The sequence below is a fragment of the Cupressus sempervirens genome, chromosome 5, assembly GCF_028749045.1.
Source record: "Cupressus sempervirens isolate cs-2001-9-10 chromosome 5, ASM2874904v1, whole genome shotgun sequence".
NCBI lineage: Eukaryota > Viridiplantae > Streptophyta > Pinopsida > Cupressales > Cupressaceae > Cupressus > Cupressus sempervirens.
In genome coordinates this window covers 1,005,533,500-1,005,556,088 of record NC_143122.1, presented here as the reverse complement: position 1 = coordinate 1,005,556,088, position 22,589 = coordinate 1,005,533,500, and the positions used below count along the sequence as shown (strand labels likewise).

Here is a 22,589-nt window from a genome sequence, read left to right as displayed (position 1 = left end):
GAAACAGTCCACTCTCAGGAAGAGTGGTGTTCAAAAGCTTAAACCATGCTATTGTGGATCATTCAGGGTTATCAGGTGGATTGGCAAGGTGGCTTATGAGTTGAAAATCTACCTGGTCACATTTGAGTACATAATGTCTTCCATGTGTCTCACCTTAAGAAGGTGATTGGTCATCATGTGATACCTTCTATAGTGCTTCAACCCCTTGATGAGGAGGGGAAACTGATTTTATACCTTGATTCTACTATGGATATATGTGGGAGGAGGTTGAAGTGGTGAGTTATCAGGGAATATTTGACCATGTGGAAGGAGTTGCTAGTGGAGGACGCTAAATGGGAGAGTGAACACAAATTGTAGCACTCGGGTTTGACGTTGGTTCAGAACAAGTAATCTCAGTGAGTGCAAATCCTAATATCCCCTCTTTAGATAGGTCAGTTAACATATGAAGTTGGCCTAGTTGTTGGTTCCCATAGGGCAACAAATTGTGTAGGGGACCTTTTCAGGGTCTTTTGATGACATATCAAGGCTTTGAGAGCCAGTTTCACCAGTTTTGGGCAGTCCTCTAGATTTGAGGACGAATCCATATTTTTTAGGGATGGATAGGGAGATGGCAGGGACACACTAGAAGATCGCAGGGATCGTTCTGGACACTTCTAACACAATTCCTATTTTCTAGAAGAGTTCCTAAATTTTAGGAAGGGTCTGCTAGTTAGCTCAATGGTCAGACAACATCATTGGAAAAGGCACATACTATGGAATCTAGATCAAGGTCTAGATGAGTGAACTACAAATAATTTGGGAATAGTTTAATTATTTTCTATGTCTAGCTTAATAAAATAATATTTAAGGTGATTATTATAATCACTTTATGATATAATAATTGATTAAAAAAGTTGGCCCAATTACCTAGGCAAATAACTTGATATTATAACTTAAAAGGGGGACTTGAGCTATGAAGAATAACCTTTCATCAAATATGATCACTAGGAGGAGGGATTGATAAAATCAGAACATAAATTTATGCTAATTAAAATACAAGAAATCTCTAATTAGATTCAAATAAAATAGCATTGTGCAAATAAAATAGCATTTTGGAGGCAAAAGGAGATATCTTGGAATTCATTGGTTACACCAGCAATTGAGTGGAGAACTCTGGAAAGGTTTCCAACTGATCTAGGGTCCTGGGAATGAAATCTCTTAACAGGTTTGAATACATAGAGGTGTGGTAGATGACCCAAAGTTATTTTCTACAAGAGATATTCAATTGCAGGTTGATTTAGGAAGGAGCAAGCATTGAAGTAGGCAAAATCATCAAAGCAGATGACAACAACAAGTTTAGGATTGTTTCAAAATTGCAGACCTATCCATCAACAACCTGCATATAGCTATACATTGCGCATCGAATCAAATTAGACTAATTGGGCCACTGGGCGTGAGTTTCATTAGGCACTTGGACAGAATTTGCATATCCTTCAATTGTTGTGAGAAGATCGGGCACTAGCAAGGTTAAATCAGTGTCTTATGAGCATGTTACATTCAGCTTGGGGATAACATCAAGCCGTACTGCTACAGGATAGTCTAAAGGGATCCTAGCTTGGACGTGGTAGACCATGGTCAAGAGATAAGTGCTAAAGCCAACCTTCCTTCTCTAATGTGTGTAGAAGTGATGTAAGCACAAGCCTTGCTTGTTTACCCTTCTTCCCAAAAGGGTGCTTAGGCCACTTCTCTAGCCTTCTAGGGTCCCTATTGGTCCTAACCAGAGTTCCAAGAATTGCCATGAAATTGCCTAGATCACTGGTTTGGCGATTCGAGTCAACCTCGGTGATTTTTCATGAGTCGTGAATCGGATCAGCCGATTTTTTCTCATGAATCGCCGATTCATGAAAAAAATGCCTAAATCGGTAAGGCAAGGCATAAAGTAATAAAGAAACGTACAAAGGATTAAAGAATTGTTATTCATGGTATGTTTGAGCAGACTTGCAGGAGATTAATGAAAATATACACGGAACAAAAATAACATCCATGGCATTGTGTGTATTACTATATATACTTCACTTACCAGATCCAGAACAGGAACTTAATCGCTGGAGACTCATAACTAATAAATGCAGCGCTGAAGGTATATGTATTGCATTCTTTTTATAAGCATATGAGTGATGGAATATTGCCTAGTATTAAAGAAGCATTGAAGGATATAATGTATACAATAAAAATATTGTAGCAAGACAAATATTCCAGTCAACATATCATGAAGTATTAGTGGAAAAACGTAATACTAGTTACACGTCATGCCATGTACAACAACCAATTTTGCACGATTAATATGGAATAAAATAAGAGGATGAAATGAGGAAGATACTCAATGATTAGTATGAACAATTCAATATACAAGCAGAGACATACACATGGAACCTGATAAATCTAAGAATGTGGTAGTAAAAGTTAAGAAGTAATCAATGAAAATAATAAAATCTCCCAAGTTTGATCAACAACAATAAGAAGACTCGAGCTGTTGTGTGTATATGCCTATGCAGCGATAAAATTCAAACCTGGTGCATCAGCAAAGTAATAAGAATGTCAAGTAATTTATTGTGTGTCTAATATTTCAAAAGTGCCATTTATGGAACCATTCAAAGCAAAGATTTTTGTGTATTTCAACTTTGAATCATTATGATCATATTATTTCTATTTACTTCAGCTACAACCTACAATTTACATTTTACGTGTAACATAGTTATGTATGTGATGGATTTATCATTTATGTTCCATGTTTATGTATGTTAACTTCTATTTGATGATGTTATAGTGTGTTTAAATTTTATTTAATAAAAGGTGCATGAAATAAGTTTTAAATTGTTAAAATCTCTAAAATTAAAGGTTTTTTTAAAATTTGCCGATTCATAGCCAATTCATGGACAACTCATGGCCAATTCACGATTCGATTTAGCCTTGCTGATTCTGATCCGATTTCGATTCTCGTTACTTTGGCCCTAACCCCAAGGATCCACTCCTTGATCTTACACCTATTCAACTTGGCTATACTAGTAAAGAAACATGCTCACTCCTTATCTTGGTCCTATGAATGCCTTTCTGGTGCATTCATACAATATGGTCCTTAATGACTCAAAACCACTGAACCTTGGAGAGAAAGGTTTGTCCTAGGCTTAATGCATCCATTTCAAGACTCTTCGAAACAAAATGCATTTGGTTCCCTACCGATTCCAAGATTTTGCTTGGAAATAGGTCTAGAAGGGCTATAAGGAAAATAGGCCTAATTCACACCTTTTGACTAATAACTCAGAAAAGTGCTTAACAAGGTTGGAAATAAACTTCTTATGCTGACATCCTATGGCACGACCCATAGATTTTCTAGGTCTTGCCCTTCCAAGTTGTCTGTACAGTACTCTACTGAAAAAGCCTATTTTTAAGGGTTTTACAAGGTTTTGTCAGCAGTCATGAGGGTTTTCTCTAAAGCAATGCTAAACTCCTCTTCCAACCTTCTCCTGCATAGAGGTCCTTCACACATGTGCCTTCCCCTCCAATAACTTAGATTGAAGCAATTGATGCATTCAATCCCTTCTCTTGCTGTTGCAATTCATTACGATCCCTAACCATGCTCACTCTGCTTGCCTAGGGCATCGCTTTAAAAATGCTTGCATTCCTTTCCAGGGCCCAAGCTTTGGAACTCTAATGGTACATGGAGTCACCTCACACATTCCAGAATACCGTACAATTGCCACGGTGGAAAGGTGAGCTATGACCCCATCTTCAAAAACTGCTTGAACTAGAGCAGCGATAGGCTAGAAAACTAAAAGATAATGCTTCAAAATGAACACAACCAAACCAAACAACTATATATAGAATCCAATATTTACACCTATTATCTCATGCACATGTTACAGTGCAGAGTTAAATCCATGAAAAACACAAAAACACGAAAATGGCTCTAACTATGACAAAATTACTTACAAAACTTGTTCTCGCATTCAACCAACTTACTTGAAATGCCAAGCAACCCTTCACACAGGTTGGGGGAGGCATTTTGTAGTTGTCCTCCATGGTCCCTAACTGTTTAAAACAGTTATGCATTGTTTCTTTGCAAGATGCAAGAAATTGCTCAAAAATTTATCATGACAACTTTTGCAACTTGCAAAGTTGCATGACAACTTTGCAACCTTTTTCCTTGTGAGTGCAAATCATGCAAAAACTTCATGATCACCTCCCAATTGGTTCAGTGGACTCATTAGGACACCATTTAACCAATTTCCACCTTCCTAGGCTAATTTGGCCTTTTACACTCAAAGTGCTCACCTAGTAACATTTTGCATTCTTTGGGCCAATACAAAACAACTTTTCCCAATGATGCCACATGACTACTTCTTAGGACCCACTATGCCTCCCTAAGGACTAAGACACACACCTAAGACACCTAGCCCATTATTTCACTAGTGACTTGGCCAGGGCCACTACAAGCCAAAATAAACATAGGAGTCCTAGGTACAATAATGGCCTTACCTAGGTGCTCTTGCACCAAGAAGACTTGGAGTTTTGTGTGCATACACATGTTGTTGCTGTCCATCTTATGACAACATAGTGGACTTTCCTGGTACATGTATTTGATGGGAATGAGGAATGATATCAAATAAAATTCATATTTATATTAGAGCTTGGTGTTTAGCACTGAGTGTGGTTGTTTCTTCAATATTTGTTATTTTTTTACATTTTTGCAAATCATTCGTTAGAGCCAAAAAATATTTAAAAAGATTAAACCCCTAAAATATCTAAAAAAAACAAAAGCAAAAATCTTAGAATTCTGGGGTACATTAGTACATGGCTGGTGAGGATTTAGAAGAATAGGGTGCTTAAAGTTTGAGATCTGAACTAGTTGTGATCGCTAAACAGAGCATAAAGATAGATGATGACTTCGCTCAAGGACAGATATAAGATTGGAGATCTAGAAGACAAACATCAAGCGGAGGATGATAAGAATACTAGCCTCAATTATTCATATTTTGGTTATTGCTTTAGTTACAATCATTTTGGTCATAAAGTTTTCAATTGTAGAAAATCGTTGAAAGAAAGGGTCCCTAAGAAATAACCTTGTCAGCATAAATGTTTTTACTTCATTGTTTTGTTTTAAAATATTTTTCATAACTGCATTTACTTTGGACATATTGTAAGAAATTGTGGAAGAAATATTGTGATCCCTCCTAAGCTAGAAAGTAAAGAAAACAACACAGTAAGTCAATACCGTGATTCTTGAAAGGGTTGGAAGAAGAAAATGAAAGAGAAGTGAACATAGAAGTCCCTAGCGGCTAAAACTGAACTTGATGCATTCAAGCAGAAGAATTTGTGAATATAGACAGTGGATGCTCAAGTCATATGACTGGAGACAAAAGTGAGTTCATGAATTTTGAGAAGTTTGAAGGAGGTGATGTTGCTTTAGGTAACAACTTTGTTGCAAAGATTGCTAGTAAGGGTACTTTAAGTCTTGATGATGGTAACACGAGAGCTTAAAATGTCTAGTATGTTGAAGGTTTGAAAGATAATCTCTTTAGTGTAATTCAGATGTTTGACACAAAATTCTTCAAAAACTTGAAAGTATCTCACAAAATGTTTACCTTTGATTAAAAAAGAACCTTTCTGCAAGCTAGTTCCCTCCATTGCACCTAGAAAACATCTTTGGGACCTTTACAATCCTTAACCTTCAATCGCAATATTTTGCTGTAATGTCCTTGTTGACAAAAAACTTTGCACTCTTGCTTGAGATATGACCCTCAAGAAACCTTGTGTAACATGGAAATGACCTCTGAGTGTTGGACTTGCGCTTTGAGGTTGAATCTCTGGAGAAGGCCGGCTTCCATACAATTAGGGTGCACCTAAACTACTACTTGAGAGGAAAAGTGGAAGGAGAACAAAAAGTACAATGCTGAAAGGGAAAGGGGGTGATGCACCAAGATAGAACTGTGGTTACAACCCTACCTATAACTGTATTACGCATCATTGAAACACCCAAAATACTCTAGTCTTGACTCTATTCTATTTCCCAAGGAATCACATGCAGGTTTGGAACTAATTGAAGTGCTGAAAGGAAAGATATTTTACTATGCAACAACTGCTAGCAGACTTAACACAACATTTGAATCAAGAAAAGAAGAAAAGAAACATTTACCAAAAGGCACATGCACAAAACAACAAAATGGCAAGAGAAGGTAAGGAACTGAGATTTCATTAATGGAAAGGAAAAAGTTGCAGAGCATAATGCTGCTGCCAAATACAAGCAGAGAAGAACTGTTAAGAAATTTTTACAACCTGCCTTAATAGATTAGGCATAACTTTGATGTTTACATTGAGTTCAAACCCAAACCAAAGTGGACTCAAGTTGCAGAGGAGAGCAATAACTGAGAATCATAATGGAATTTGGTCATGAAGTGCAATTGCTGCTAGAAGTGACGGGAAGAGCAAAACAATGCGTCTGGCCGTACGAGGTCAAATCCCCAAGGACCTGATCATTTCATGCATTAAAGAGGCATGGAGTGCATTGGCGCTGTGGAAACAAGGTCCATGAAGTCGCTTGGCATTGAAGAACAGGCATTGTTAGCGTGTCATGGACAAACAAAACCACGGGGGCGGATAACACAACGTGTTATCTACCTACAAAATGTAGGGTTGACCATAGGGGGGAATATGATTTACTCGAAATTGAATGTTGGCCGTCGATATAGATCCTCCATTAAAATGAACAGCCTAGATGTAGCGAGAATCTCCCTTGATGACAGATTAAGACGTAGTTGTTGATCAAGATGAGCTTTATTTCCAGCAGACACCTGAGATGTAGCGAGGAGACTCCAAGATGAGCCAAATCCAATGGCTATTGTGCAATCCCAGGCTTCGAAGCATCACAGATACTCTGCGGCATGAAAAAACACCTGAATGGTGACATGCGGCAGCATCTCGCACTTTTGGGAGGATGGCAGATGTATTGCAAATACCTGAGAGCCGTCGATATGTTTTGTTGTTTGACAGAACAGACGGCGATCTTTTAATCTTCCGTTGCATCTCCGCCGTCGATCTGTGCTTGTGCATGTGGCGCAATTCCAGACTTTGGAGCCTTGAGGAAGCACTGTAGTGAGAGGAAGCATCAGAATGTTGACGTGTGGAAGCATTTCGTTTTCAGGAAGATAGGCAGATAGCTTGCGAATGTTTACCGTATGGATTATTTAAGCAACGCACACAAGAAATCGATACGAACACCGAACAACAAATAGCAGAACTTCTATTATTATTCGCATATGCCAACAATACATTATGCTTTTCTCATATGATATGATCATGATAAGATAAATACAATGCTTCCCGAAGGGGTTATAAATACTTTCCGACGAACCTTCCTGAAGGTATCCGTCGGCCAAGTACATTATACCCGTTACAAACTGTTTTACCCGTTGGCTACATAACAATACTTCCCCGAAGGGACCCGTCGGCCGATACACAATTTCCTTGCCGAAGGGACCCGTCGGCCGATACGCAATTTCTACCGACGATAGCGAAAACACGAGAGTTGTTAGATCCCGTAGCCAGTCAGCTCGACCAAGAGCAAATGAGCCAGCTTGGTCAATGAAGAAATTGCAGCTTGATTAAAAAGAAACCAAGTCAACTCGGTCAATTAAGGGATCGAGCTAACATGAAATGTTAGCCGCTAACCTATGCGATGTGTCAACCCTCTGCAAAAAATCCAGCCCACTGAAAATCTCTCAGATCGGTTATCAATGCCGGGTTGAATAGGGGCAAAAATAGTCAACAGTCCCCATTTTTGCCAGCATCAGAGTTTGAGAGATCAGCCTATTATTATGATCTTCGAAGGCTAATTATTGTGAATAGAGGATCTTCTGAGGCAATGGCTTGGCTTGGGAGGGTCTTGTCTTCTCCATTATTTAGTAAGTTACAGGTTGGTTTTCGTTTGGCTCAAATTGAACTTTGTTTGGGCTTAGTTTTGTGTACATACTATTTGTGGTAAGCTTGGTATTGATTGAGATGGACCCTTCCTATTTTTGGAAAGTACATTTGGTTACATGGAGAAATAATAGGTGTGACTCCTAATTTAGACGTCATATTTATATGATGAGTATTTTGGGAGTTATTATATATTTAATGGCCAAATTATTATTAATTCATTAAATGGCTTATTATAAAGTTATAATTAAACTATATAGTTTCACTTAAGTTGAGAGTTGAGTTATCATTGGAAGGGGCCATTTATTTAATTAGTTATAAGCCAAGTCAAGTAAAAGAATCTAATGGAAGCTTCTAATTAATGTTTTGTGGTGAGGCCTCTAGAGTGAAGTTACATTTTGGAAACGAAAGGGCATTTGGAGGTTATAATACAAGTCCCTTTGATGAGAAAAACAACGCTTGGATATTTATTTGCTTTTGTTGCCTTTGTGGCTTTTTTGAGTTTTTCTGAATTGTGTGCCCTTGCCGAAGTATAAAGGTTTGAGGCTGAGAGGTATTTGAATTACTGCTGAGGTATTTCATTTATTTTGAATATTTGCTGAGTGTCCTGTACTGTGATTATGTGTGGCTGGGAGATATTGTTTGGAGTTTGGTGATTTTCAATTCCATTGTTGAGGCATAATGGAATTGGCATTCTTAATTATGTAAGTTCGTTTGTATCTTCCATTACTGTTTGTTCTGTGGCTAGGAAGATATTATGCTGCTGAAGAAATGATGGTTAGAGGGCTTGCATATGTGCACTCATTTACCCCTGTACTGGGTGTGGGTTTGGTCTATTACTATGAGTTGTGATATGGATTCTAGATGCTGAATTCTTTTGTGCATTGGCATGGAAATTATCTGCAAACTAGTGTTTGTTTAACCACAAATCTGGACACCTTAAATACTGGCAGATTGGCATTTGGAATTGCTGCTGTTGGGTGTCTGATAAATCTGGGCTTTAAGGCACAACTGTGGCTGCAATTCTGGGCAGAATTTCACTACAGTTCAAGGCCATTTCAATCTGAAATTTGGGTAGCACTCTGTGTTGGAAAATAGGGATTGAATAACCCTATTGTGCCTACACCTGAGCATCGCTATTAGTGCCATTCATAGCTCTGTTTTACGTGGACTTGAATGCTGGAAATTCTTGGTTCTGGGCAGCGTTAGCTGTGAGTTTACTGGGAGCAGATTACCCTAACAGGTCTGCAGGTTATATTGGCTGCAAGAACTTCCATTTTAGGTGACTGCAGATGCTTCCTTCTAGGCTGCGATCATCCAGGACATGTCTACCATTGTTGCTGATGGCTGAGGGATGATTAATTTGATGTGTTGGTTTGCTGCTGACCAATTTATATCAGGTTTGTCACACTTAAACTGTAATTTGTTTGGTCATTGAATAGAAGAATTTGAGCTGTGGATTTAAGTTTATTTTGGATATACCTTTGAAAGAAGTGATCACTACTGCAATTGGGCATTAAGAGCAAAAATTTCTATTAGTGGCTTGATTGGTTATTTAATTTCAGTAGTTGGAGTATCAGTTGTGGCTCACCTATTTGCATCCACCATTGTTCAATAATCATAAACAAAGAACTTGCATAAAGCAATACTTTCATCTTGTTTGAGCTTGCTTGCCAAGTGTTTGACAAAATGTCAAACAATTGAATAGTGAAGAAATTGGTGTTCATTAAGGTTATAACTGGTCAGGGTTATTACATTTGCCTTCAATTAACAAACAACCTTTGTACAAGATAGTTCCCTCCATTGCACTTAGAAAACATCTTTGGGACCTTTGCAGTCCCACCTTAAAAAAACTTGCAAGCTTTAAAAATGCAAAAGTGGCAACTTGGAATGATATTTGTTGATATTGTGCTTTGTGATAGTGAATGAATGAAATAGCATGTTTTGAATCACTTTTAGGGCCATCAACATTTTTGTGTGACTGTGCTTGTGGCTTGGCTAGGGTATTCGCCCAAATGTCCTAGGTACCTTGTGGTTAGGGCATTATGTTGCTCTTGAACCCACTCCTATTTGGTCATGCAGTCATATCCATATGTAATTTGAGTGAAAGATTAGAATGAGCCAATCTGATGTTTAGGAGGCATAAACCTTGAACCTGTTATTGTAGGATTTTCTTTCATTCAACACTTAATTCCTGGTAAAAAATCTTGTACCCACAAATACTCTCTAATATTGTATACATACACTACCTTTATCTTAAATGTGTCCAAAATATTGTTACCACAAATGGAAAAGAAAAATCTGCTCATTTCAAAATGAGCCAAGGATCCTATGGTTCCTTGAAAACACAAAAAACAGTGTGTAGAAAAAAGAAGGAATAGGCAGCTTATTCAAACAGACCTTCATAAGATACATTATAAACAAACCTTTGTCATCCTCTGCATCACATTAAATACAAACATACGTACCATGTAGTGGAAAATCTTTTACATTACAATGGTAATCAATTAATTGCACAAGAAGGATCACGGTGAAATTATTTAACAGCACTTAACAATTGTTCACAACATTGAAAATGAATTCTTGCATATGGATTCTAGCCTCCACAAATATGGACAAACAACCAAAACTGGCTGGACCAAAATTGCACAGATCTTGAATTTGCAATCTAGATAAAATTTTCACAGAACCTCTATCACATTGGACTCAAAACTAATTTTAATAAGACATATACAATCAAAGTTGAACCTAGATATGCTCAGTACTTGAGGAAGATATGGCATATAACCTAAAAGACAAAAATTCATTATCAAAAGAACTATCCACAAAATATGTTACATATCCACTACATTAGTTGTCCTGATGAAAAATGAAAACACTTACAGCATACCTCAAAAACTTCCATCTTCAAAATTGAATTTCAATTTCTCTTATAAGCACAAATCAATTAATAGACTCAGAAAAGATAGACGAAGAAGACAATTAAGTAGAATCCTTTTATAAATATAGGGTTCAACTTTTAAAGAAACAGCGACCTTTGAAAATGAAACATTTTGAATATCCTATATAGTATTAGTAATATACTATGGTTGAACAATTTAAACTTCTCCCAAAAGGTTATAGGGAGATCCATCAAAGAGAGTAATGCATCAGTAATATAATATATTGGAAGACCTGTACTTGCTTGCAAATGTATAAACGAGACATTTCTATCAATGTGATTTGTATGCACTAAAATCCTACTTGAACACCAGAAGAGAATGATGACTAAGTATTCAAATTCCACCTCATTGGTAAAGATTGGAGTCGCCAAAACTATCATAGCTGAATTATTACTTTTGATGTTCACTGCAAGCACCCTGTTTGGAATTAGCCTCCTTGATTCACAACTTAACAATCTATGATATTCAGCCTATGGAGCTTTACAGGGTCAACCAAATTTTTGATCCAGGAGAGATTAAACCAGCCCACCACCACCCTTATTTGAGGAATATTAAATAAGGTAAAAACGTTTAGTTACATTTAAGCAATTATATTGGGGTTAATTTTATTAAATGCATAGTACTCAAAGTATAGCTAGGTCAAAGAGAATTCTGTAGTGCTTGCAATCGATTCTTACACATAGGTCATGTTAATATAGTATGTTCTATGGGTGGTCCAAATTCTTCATGAAAAGAAAGCATGCTTGTCTATTCCACATATCTGACGGAAATATCTAGATATTCCCAGCATATTTCCTTTAAGAATCAATTTTTTGTGACCAATAATTTTTTTTACAAAGGCAATGGAAATTGCATCATCCACTTTGGTCTAGAATCTATACTCACAAGAATCTGTAGCAATATATATTCTAAAAATTAAATAGAACACTAATTTTGGATTTATTCTTAATTGTATCTACTATAACTCATGCTCTTCTACATTTATAGGGTTGCCAAGTGCAACTTCTGGTCAAAGCTCAATGTCTGTAACGTCTGGAAGTTTGCCAGTAGCCGTTTCTGATATTACGGGGGAGAAGTCTGTTGAGTTCTCATACGATGAGCTTGCTTTGGCCACAAACAATTTCAATGTGAACCACAAGATTGGTGAAGGTGGCTATGGATCTGTTTACTATGGCATTCTTCATGGCCAGGTCATTTATTTGACTCCTAATTGTTCTCTCAAATAATGAGTAATTGTGTTATCTCTTAAGTTTTTTTTTACAGGATGTTCATGTTTCAGTAATGCTTTGCTCATTTATTGGTAGATTCAATGATTCAGGTTTCTAAATTTCTCCCATAATGGTACATCCAACAATTTGAGTTCTTAATTCTCTCCCATAACATTTTCTCCTTTTGAAAAAAAAAAATGATCAAATTTTTTTGTACTTCATAGTGAGGAAAATGCAGAGTGCAATCAGCTTCATATTCTGTGGTAGGATAACCTATTGTGTTTAAATATTTTATAGTTTTCCATATTAACATTCTCCTTTTTAAGAAAAATGATCAGATTTCTTGTACTTTGTAAGTTATAACGAGGAAAAGGTAAAGAGTGCAAGAAGCTTTACATTCTTTAATAGCCTCTTAAATTTGCCAATGTGCCCCATTTTGTTGTGCCACCAATATCTGTTTCTTTGTGAATCAACATTTGGATAATTGTACGTGTCTTTAGTTTGTAGCTCTTTTATGTTTTAGTGCACACAGTAGGATGTTCTAACTCTGACATTGCTTTGAAACCTGTATTCCTGATATATTTTATGTAGCAAGTAGTGTAACTATTTGTATTATCATGATAACAGAACCAGATTGCCACCATGATGCACTTATTCTTTTAATAAATTAATAATATGGTATATGTCTGCATGCATTCTTGCCATCATGTGTTTCGATATTTTAAATTTGAAGGGTTTGTTGTAAAGGTGTGCAAGATCAATCTTGAAAATATGGAACTAATAGAGCTGCACAGATCTTATATGTTTTAAACAAAAGAAGCACCTGCATTCTTCTTTTACTTGTTAGGTCAGTCTTGCAAATATGGAACTGATAGAGCTGCACATATCTTATATTTTCAAACAAAAGAAGAGGCTGCAATCTTCTTTTACTTGTTAATGAAGTCACTTTGGAATAATTTTGAATGCATATTTTACTGTCAACAGAAAGTTGCAATCAAGAAGATGAATTTACAGGGAACCAATGAGTTTCTTGCTGAATTGAAGGTGTTGACACATGTGCATCATACAAACTTGGTAAGTTTCTTTTGTACCAGCCACGCAAGATCGAGTAGAAAGAATGTAATATATACTTGTCATGCATTCGAATTGATTAAGACGAAAAGTACTATAGATGTTAGAACAGGTACTTGTCGTGCTTAATTGTTCTCAACTTTCTTGAACTATGGCCAATATCTTGTTTTAGTGTTCACTGATGACAACTAATTAGATATAGTATAATGCTAGTCTAAACTTTCTACAGATAGGCACTTATTGTTTATGTTGATGATGTAATAACTCTGCATTAGTTATGTCTAAAAGATAACTCAACATAATGTAAGTTAAAAGGTAACTCAGCATGATGTTATTTAAAATCATCAATGTAACTTTTCTGTACAATAACTATTCAATTTAACTTATCACAATGACATGGATACTTGCATTGAATTGTGTGGCCAGGATAAGATAGGGTTCAGGGATCTGTAATCTTTTGCGATGCGGACTTGGACCTATAAACTTTGAGGGAATCCATTTACACATTTGGCATCTAGGCAACTTAGATAACACCTATATGTTTTCGTCCTAAACTCAAATAATATCATCTTTTGATAGCACAAATGACTATTACTAATAATGAAATTCAATTAAATATCATTTATAATAATGGAACTGGAAAGGGGACATTATAGGCTTAGTCGTTTGAACACATGAGCCGAAAAAGAGAGTTCGTGCATTGAAAGAAAGCGCAAGTTGGTGCACAGGAGTTACAATCTTGGATTCAAAATGCAAAACCAAAAATAATGCATAAAAGAATATATCAAATGGCTTTAAAATAATTCATTGATATAAAGTGGAATTAAATTATTCCCCATTTCTTAGTATATGGTATCTATTTTATTTATATATGATGTGGATTTGGACCTGTAAACTTTGAGGGAATCCATTTGCACATTTGGCATCTAGGAAACTTGGATAACACCTATATCTTTTGGTCCTAAATTCAAATAATATCATCATTTGATAGCACAAATGACTATTACTAATAATGCAATTCAATTAAATATCATTTATAATAATGGACCTGAAAAGGGGAAATTACAAGCTCAGTCGTTTGAACACGAGCCGAAAAAGAGAGTTCGTGCATGGGAAGAAGGCGCAAGGTGGTGCACAAGAGTTACAATCTTGGATTCAAAATGCAAAACCAAAAATAATGCATAAAAGATTATATCCGATGGCTTTAAAATAATTCATTGATATAAAGTGGAATTAAATTTTCCCCATTTCTTAGTATAATGGTATCTATCTTATTTATATATATTTGTATATGTTGCACACCCATATATACATACATGTGGTATTCCCAAATATACATATTTTTATGCATACCTTGTATTTTAAATATACGTATATGTCATACTTGAATATAGACATACACATGTGTGTGTAACATGTACAAATGTATGTAAGTACCATGGTACCAATATACTGGAACATGTTTGACATTAGAAGAAAGGACTTGAGGTCCACTCACATCTGAAAGGTAATATTTGTCTCTAATTCACTTTACTGTATACATGAATGTCTATATATCTTATTATGCTCGTTGACCTAGTTAGCTCATGGTGGTCATTTGATGTGTATCTAGTTTGTCCCAGCCTGCGTTCCTTGACCATGGTAGTTTAGATTCATAGTTGTTAACTCTGGTGGCAGGATGGTGCTCTCGTACCCAATTCCCTCTTTGCCAATGCTTCCCACCATCGCTGCGCTACCTGCAAGAAGAATTAGCATGGTGAAAGCATACTTTCACATTGATCAACTATAATTAGTCATTATAGCAAATAACCAATTTAACTTCAATAGCAAGCAATTTAACTGACTTTTTCCTTTTCACTTGAACATAACGATCAAAAAGTATTTCCATTCATATGCTTCAACAATGAGTAACTAATCTAACTAATTGCTTGAAATATCAACAGTTAAATGAATTTATTTTTCCAAAACAATGAAATAGGGGATGCAACAACCCCCTCGCCCCCCTATGTTTCACTGTCCTCGATGAATATTGCAATTAATTACATAAGAAGCATCCACAATGAAAGAAATAGCTGTAACATAGTCTTAATTAACATCATGTCACAATGTTTCAAAATTACAAAATAATAATATCTATAGTTTGTATTCTTGGAGAAAGGTGGAGAAATTTCTCGAAGATTTCATCATAATCTTCCCAAGTAGCAGTCTCTACAGTATAGTGGTCCTCATTGGACCTTGCACTGGGTGACGTTTTAATTTCATAAGTGGAGCTTAGACACCTCGAGTATTCTGAGTGGTTCTATTTCCACCACACTTGGGTCTTGTACCTTCAAGAAATTCCAGTCAATAACATGTTCATCATTGGCTACATACTTTTTAAGATATGCAACATGAAGCACATTATGCATCTGGGCAAGGGTTGGAGGTAGAGCAATTGTGTAGGCCAGGGGATTTATGACTTCCAAAACTTCAAATGGTCTCACATATCTTGGGGCCAACTTGGCATTCTTATTGAATTTGAGAGTGCTTTTATGAGATTTTACTTATAGGAGGACCTTTTCTCCCACTCTAAATTCTGTTGGAGTCCTCTTAGCATCTACATAACTCTTTAGTTGGTCATTTGCCTCTATCAGCCTTTGAGCAATTTGAACTACCTATTTTTCCATTTCTACAAGCAACTCAGGGCCAACAAGAATTTGTTCTTCGATTCTATTCCAAATTACATGTGTCCTGCACTTGCACCCATACAGGGCCTCAAATGGTGCCATCTTAATAGTGGATTTGTATGAGTTATCGTAAGCAAATTCAACTAAGGGAAGGTACATCTTCCCACGGTATTGTTGATCCATACACTAAACCCTTAGAAGATCTTCTAGTACCTCATTCATCCTTCCTGTTTGGCCGTCAGTTTCTGGATGATAGGCTAGACTAATATTCAATTTTGTCCCTAATGCTGAAAATAGGGTTTGCCAAAACCTAGATGTCACCCTAGCATCTCTATTTGATATAATTCTTTGGGACTCCATGAAGTCTGAAGATCTCCTTTATGAATTTGTGGGTAATTTCTCGTGTTTCATCAGTTTGATTTTTTGGAACGAAATGAGCTACCTTAGTTAATCAATCTACTACCACGAGGATAATGTTATGCCTATTTCTGGTCATAGGCAATCCTTGGATAAAACCCATGGTAATTATTTGCCATTTCCATTCCAGGACTTCATTTGGGTGCAAAAATATAGCTGGGTACCTGTGCTCGGCCTTAACTCTTTGACATTCAAGGCAACCTGCTACAAATTCCACTGTCTCTTGTGTCATGCCTTTCTGAAAATATAATGGTTTCATATCGGCTAACATTTGTGTCATGCCTTGAGCATCGGGTGGCATGGATTTCCCTCCGAATCATTTTCTGGATTTTCGAATTCTTAGCTATGTAGATCCTCCCCTTGTATCTCAAGAGTTCGTTTGTTTCAAGTTGATAACCTTCATATTTGTTGTCATGAGGGTCCTTTTGGAGGGCTTGGTGCACTTGACTATAGAAATCATATCCTGATAGACCCTGAAGCACTTTCTCCCTAAGTTTAGTGTTTATTATTATTATAGTGGAGATATGCCTTTGCCTACTCAAGGTGTCGGCTACTCGGTTTTCTTTCCCTATGATATAGTTATAGTTGATCTCAAAATCATTGTCTACTAAGAACTCTAACCATCTTCTTTGGTGAGCATTAAGATTGGGTTGTGTAAATATGTACTTCAATCTGTGGTGATCTAAACTAAGTTTAAATGGTTTTTTGATCAAGTAATGTCTCCACATTTTTAAAGTGTGAATGATGGTTGCTAGTTCTAAGTCATGAGTTGCATAATTTTGCTCATAGTTCTTTAACTTCCTCGACTCATATGCAATGACTTGGTCTCCCTGCATCAGGACACCCCCCAATCCCTCTCTTGATGTGTCGATGATAACCACAAAGTGACCCTCATGATCTAGACTCTACGTACTGGTGCAATAGTTAGTTTCTTTTTTAAATATTCAAATGCTGCTTGAAATTTCTCCAACTAGACGAACTTCTTACCCTTTCACTGCAATGTAGTTATGGGATATGCTATCCGTGAGAAGTCCCTAACAAATTTCTTGTAGAAATCGACTAAACCCATGAAGCTTCTGACTGTTAAGGTTGTATCTTCAGGCAGATTGATTCTATCTGAGATACATTATTGTTATTGGTAAATCATCATTTCCTATATATACTTATTCATGTTAAATAATATAAATTATTGTATATAATATATATATACACATTATAGTATATAATATATATTGTTATACATATTATTATTTTTGTTAATATATTACTATTAATTAAATAATTATTAAACCATAAAGACAAGTCTCTTCATGAGACATGTCTCCTCCTCTCATATTTATATGAGATTCAAATCTGCATTTGGAACACACCAATACCAGGGCAGTGTTATTACATTTGCAGAAACAATCCTTAAAATTTTACCATGGTATCAGAGTAGGGCTGCAAATGTTATATTCAGTGACCAAGAAACAAACACATGAAGTAGCAACAATCCAGAGTTAGAAAGCAACACTAAAGGGACGGGCCAGATAGAGTGCATAGGTTGGATATAAGGAAAGCAACTGAAGAAGTATCAGGCCAATACAAGAGTGAATCCGTTGCTCCATAGAATTCATTGAAAGCCACATCTTTTGTATTTAACATATGTCTTTGACCAGAGCCAATTCAAAATATCAAGGAATACATCAGCCCATATTAATATGAAAGAAAAGGGGAAGAGCATTGATTTATAAGAATATAAATATAAATATTATAGACATGGTGAAGTTAAAGAACGCTGGATTTCTAGTCTGCATATGGAGTTATACAACAATCTTGTGAACAATCATTCAATGTGATCAAACCTACAAAGCACCAATACATTTGTTGGAGTTAATAGCATTTGAGCGGTCTCTAAAATTTATCTGTGATAGATATATGACAAACCATGATTCAGCAACGTGTTTATTTAAATAATATTGTGACTCTTAATCTGACTCAACAACACCATCACTAAAAATAAATAAATAAATAAACCAAGAAATAGAGGAACGTCATGACATTGTGTGTAGTCATGGAAGATGGAGCAACTATTCAGGGAAAGAAGATGCTCCAGCATCGATAGTCCAATGATTCAGTAAAAGTGACATGGAAGAGAAATGAGCAGCGACTACGAAAGATATAAAATTGAGGAGCACTTATGAAACAATGATTTAGATCAGGATAGATTTGCTATATAATTTCCCATTCATATCCAAACATATCTTGAATAAGTTCTCATGGGTCAAAACATGTATTTGCTGATTCTGAACGAAAGATGTACCGAAAAAAAAAACAAAAAAAAAAAAACCAAATGAGTCCAATTGATGTCCAAGCAGAAAGTGGTAATTATCATTACTGCACCATACACAGCGATTAGAAATAATCACTAGGCATGGAATAGTGTATTCATCTTTTTAATATACGACACAAAAAAGAACATAGAATGGGAATGTCGCAAAGAGATGAAGAGATTTAACAGTTCAGTACTGAGCCAACATATGAATCCTTACAACTATATGCATACAATTTATAAAGATTATTACACACAACATCATAATTTTGAAAGACTCATTTCATTCTTGGGCGAGATTTAAGGTTCACTACCAATAGATTTAATAAATTTTTTAAATTGAAATGTTGAGTTATCACAGTGAACATTGAACAGAGCATTAGAAGTTATCGATTCCCGTGCAAGTATTGACAGTCAATCCGATATACCTTGCAATCAGAAGGAATAAATCGTGTACTGAACAGAACCAGCAATTAAGGAATATACTCACTGAATACAATCACATATAGTAAAATGTACGGAGCCATTATACTGGCTTATTCTCTAATGTAGCTTACATAACATAAATGAAGGAAGACACAAAATGCGGCAGTGAATTAAATGAAGAAGAAGATAATCTACATGTGTATGGGAAAATTGTAAAGAGAGTTATATTTGAATTGTAGATCTATCATTGTTATTACACAAATTAAAAGTGAGACCAGGGATTGAGAATTGTAAGAATTTGGTTAATTACCCCTAAATATCAAGGAAGTCTAATAGGAGAGACCACAATATTAATTTTCTTCCTAGCATCCTCCCAGCAAATGGTTTAAGTTATATTCTCTATGATAATTCAATATTATGGTTGGGGTCTGTTATGATGAGTCCTTGAAAGTAAAAGAAAATAGTGATATTATTGTGTGGAGTAAGTAATATCTTGAGCAATCCCATGACCTCATTATATTTTGAGATAGTGAAGGACTAGCGTTGTGTTTTGATGTTCATTAGGAACACCTGTGTTGTGTTCTCAAACTCACAAGAGCACCCACATCCATGTTCATGCGCATGAACACTTCTTGCAATGTTACTTGTGTTGCGATTTTACTTCTAAGGACAATGATGCGAAGAATTTGGGAGGAAGAGATTGGGTTGTTATCTATGTACTTCATATTTTTTCACAAGGCATCTCCTTGCCAGCTCATCACAATTTCAAGACCACCTGTGAGAAGGAATGAACTTCTATAAAGGGATGTGATCCTTTGAGAAGAGATGAGAAGTACTAATAGACATGCTCATTAGACACATTTCATATCAAATTCAAAACATATAATTTGCATTCTTCATCTTTGTATTTTGGCGTCATTGTGGATAACTTTGTTTGTATTTATTCATCCTTAAGGAACCGGATTTGTCATTTGGTGCAAATTCATATTAGCGAATCAGAGACGACCTCTTAGGATTGTAGAGACCAAGAATGAAATGATGATAGACACAATTCCTTTTGGAACATTGGAGGATGTATTCTTTCTGAGATAAATCCAGTTCTGTGGGAGCAACAACTTCTATTTGTGGCATTCATTAAGGGATTCAGAGTGCATCTCTTGATGCTCATTAGACACTTGCTTTATCATTATGCTCTTGTTTGTTTCCTTGATCTCCAAGGATGATTCTTTGCTAAGAAGAAAAGAAAGAAGTCTGCCATATTTGAATATGATGCAAAATTATTCGACAATATAGGAATGGGAACTTCACATTGTGCAGGGGAAAGGATAAATAATGTTCCATTCCCACTGAAACCATCTTTAGAAGGGAGATATAAGAGAAGGGACATCATTAGAGTTTCAAATCTGAATCATCTATTAGGCAACTTGTATTAATGACGATGATGTATAGATAAGTATTTATTATTCTTAAGTATTACATTTATCTACTCATTATAGTCTCTCTGTCATTTGTAGTTTTATATGTACTATCTGAGTTATTTTTTCCTTGATCTTTTCCTTTGTACCTAAAGTTGATCTTGCAGGAAAAGAAGAATGACACATTAGGCAGCTTATGATAGTAGCTTCAAAGAAGTTGTGACTAGGCTAGATAAAGTGAGGCTCTTGAAGAAAATATCTTTGATGATTGAGATTATGAGTATCCTTCTCCATTAAGAGGGAGTATGACACTTCTTTGAAGGCAACACAAGAGCTTAGAAGATTGATACTCATAGGGTGTCTAGAAATACATGTGTGTAACTGCATGATTTTGATGGGCCTACTCTTGTGTGCATCATGAGGAAGTATTGACTTATCACTAGAAAGTCGAAAGATTGATATCAGATTTATAGTGAGTTTGAGAGGCATCCTTGGTGGAAGAGAGTCTCTAAGGGAGTAACTACTGGACTTGACTTCCCAGGATCATTGTTCAGAGGGAGAACTTTGAGGTGCAATCATTTGTGAATGATATTTTCTTTATGAGGGAGAAGTTCTAAGTGAAATTCCTTGTAATGTGTTCTCTGTGTGTGAGAAGTTGAGGTGAAAGTCCTTGTTCCACCCTCTGATGTGGTTCATGGTGGTTACTATTTTACATATGTGCATTATGTCATGAAAGGTGACAATTTTTCATTGATGTATTTTTCAGGGGATTGCAATTGTAAGGTGACGATCTTATCAACAGCTTGACCAGTTATCATGATAGACTACATTAAGTTGTTGTCCCAGAGTGCCGGTAGTCATGATAACGAACGTATCATGATTAGACTTCATTTGTTATCCCAGAGTGCCGAAGATTATGATACTTGGCATGATAGAGACCATGACATTGTGATTTCTTGTTATTTGATAGACTACATTAAGTTTTTGTCCCAGAGTGCCGGAAATCAGACAACTCATTTCCTACTAGGATATAACATATTCTTTTGGTATGCATCAAGGATTATTTTTTGATGTCAGTGCACACACCAAAAGAATATAAGTATTATGAATATCATATGATTGATTCTTGTTGAATCATACTTTGGATGATATTGAAAGATAACATCTAAGTTGATGGATATATGTTGATATCCTTAAATGCTTGAGAGCATAATGTGTTCTACAAATTCTCCCTAGCTAAAAGGGAGTGTTGAGGTTGTAGCTTCAATTGGATTGATTTGATTTGAGATACATTATTGTTATTGATAAATCATCATTTTTTATATATACTTATTCATGTTAAATTATATGTGTGTGTGTGTGTGTGTGTGTGTGTGTGTGTATATTGTTATACATTTTATTATTTTTGTTAATATATTATTATTAATTAAATGATGATTAAACCATAGAGACATGTCTTTTCATGAGACATGTCTCCTCTCATATTTATATGAGATTCAAATCCACATTTGGAATACACCAATACCATAGCAGTGCTATTATATTTGCAAAAACGATCCTTAAAACGTTAACGCTGACCTCTAACACATTCCTAGGTACTAACCATTCCTTGATTGCCTTGATCTTGGCAGGATCTATTGCATTTCCTTTTGCTGATTTAATATGCCCTAGATGATGAATCTCGTAATAATAAAAAGAGCACTTCGATAATTACTCGTACAACCTTTGTAGGACTATCTCTAAGTGTCTTTGATGTTCCTCCTCATTCTGAGAGTGGATAAGGATATCATCAATGAATACCAATACGAACTTGTCTAGACAATCTTGGAATACACTATTCATAAGATTCATAAAGGCTGCAGGGGTGTTAGTCAAACCGAAGGGTAGAACTGTGAACTCATAATATCCATACTGGGTTCTAAAGGCAGTTTTGTGAATGTCTTCCTCCTTGATTTGGTGTTGGTGGTAATCGGATCTGAGATCAATTTTAGAAAATATTGCAGATCCTCTCATCTGATCGAATAAATCATCTATTCAAGGAAGTGGGTATGTATTTTTTACGGTGACCTAATTGATCATCCTATAATCAAAGCTTAATCTCATGGTTCCATCCTTTTTCTTAGCAAACAAAATTGAGGCTCCCCAAGGGCAGACACTAAGATGGATGAGCTTTTATCCAC

At 35.9% G+C, this 22,589-nt stretch overlaps 1 protein-coding gene across 3 annotated transcripts in view; it reads left to right on the top strand.

The window, feature by feature from the left end:
* LOC149559324 (chitin elicitor receptor kinase 1-like) overlaps positions 1 to 22,589 on the top strand; it is a 272,912-nt gene that overhangs the window by 34,150 nt on the left and 216,173 nt on the right. For all 3 annotated transcript variants that reach the window (XM_089833256.1, XM_089833255.1, XM_089833254.1), the window contains 2 exons: positions 11,883 to 12,085; positions 13,088 to 13,177. In XM_089833256.1, coding sequence (XP_089689382.1) covers positions 11,883 to 12,085; positions 13,088 to 13,177 — 293 coding nt within the window. The remainder of the gene's footprint in view (positions 1 to 11,882; positions 12,086 to 13,087; positions 13,178 to 22,589) is intronic.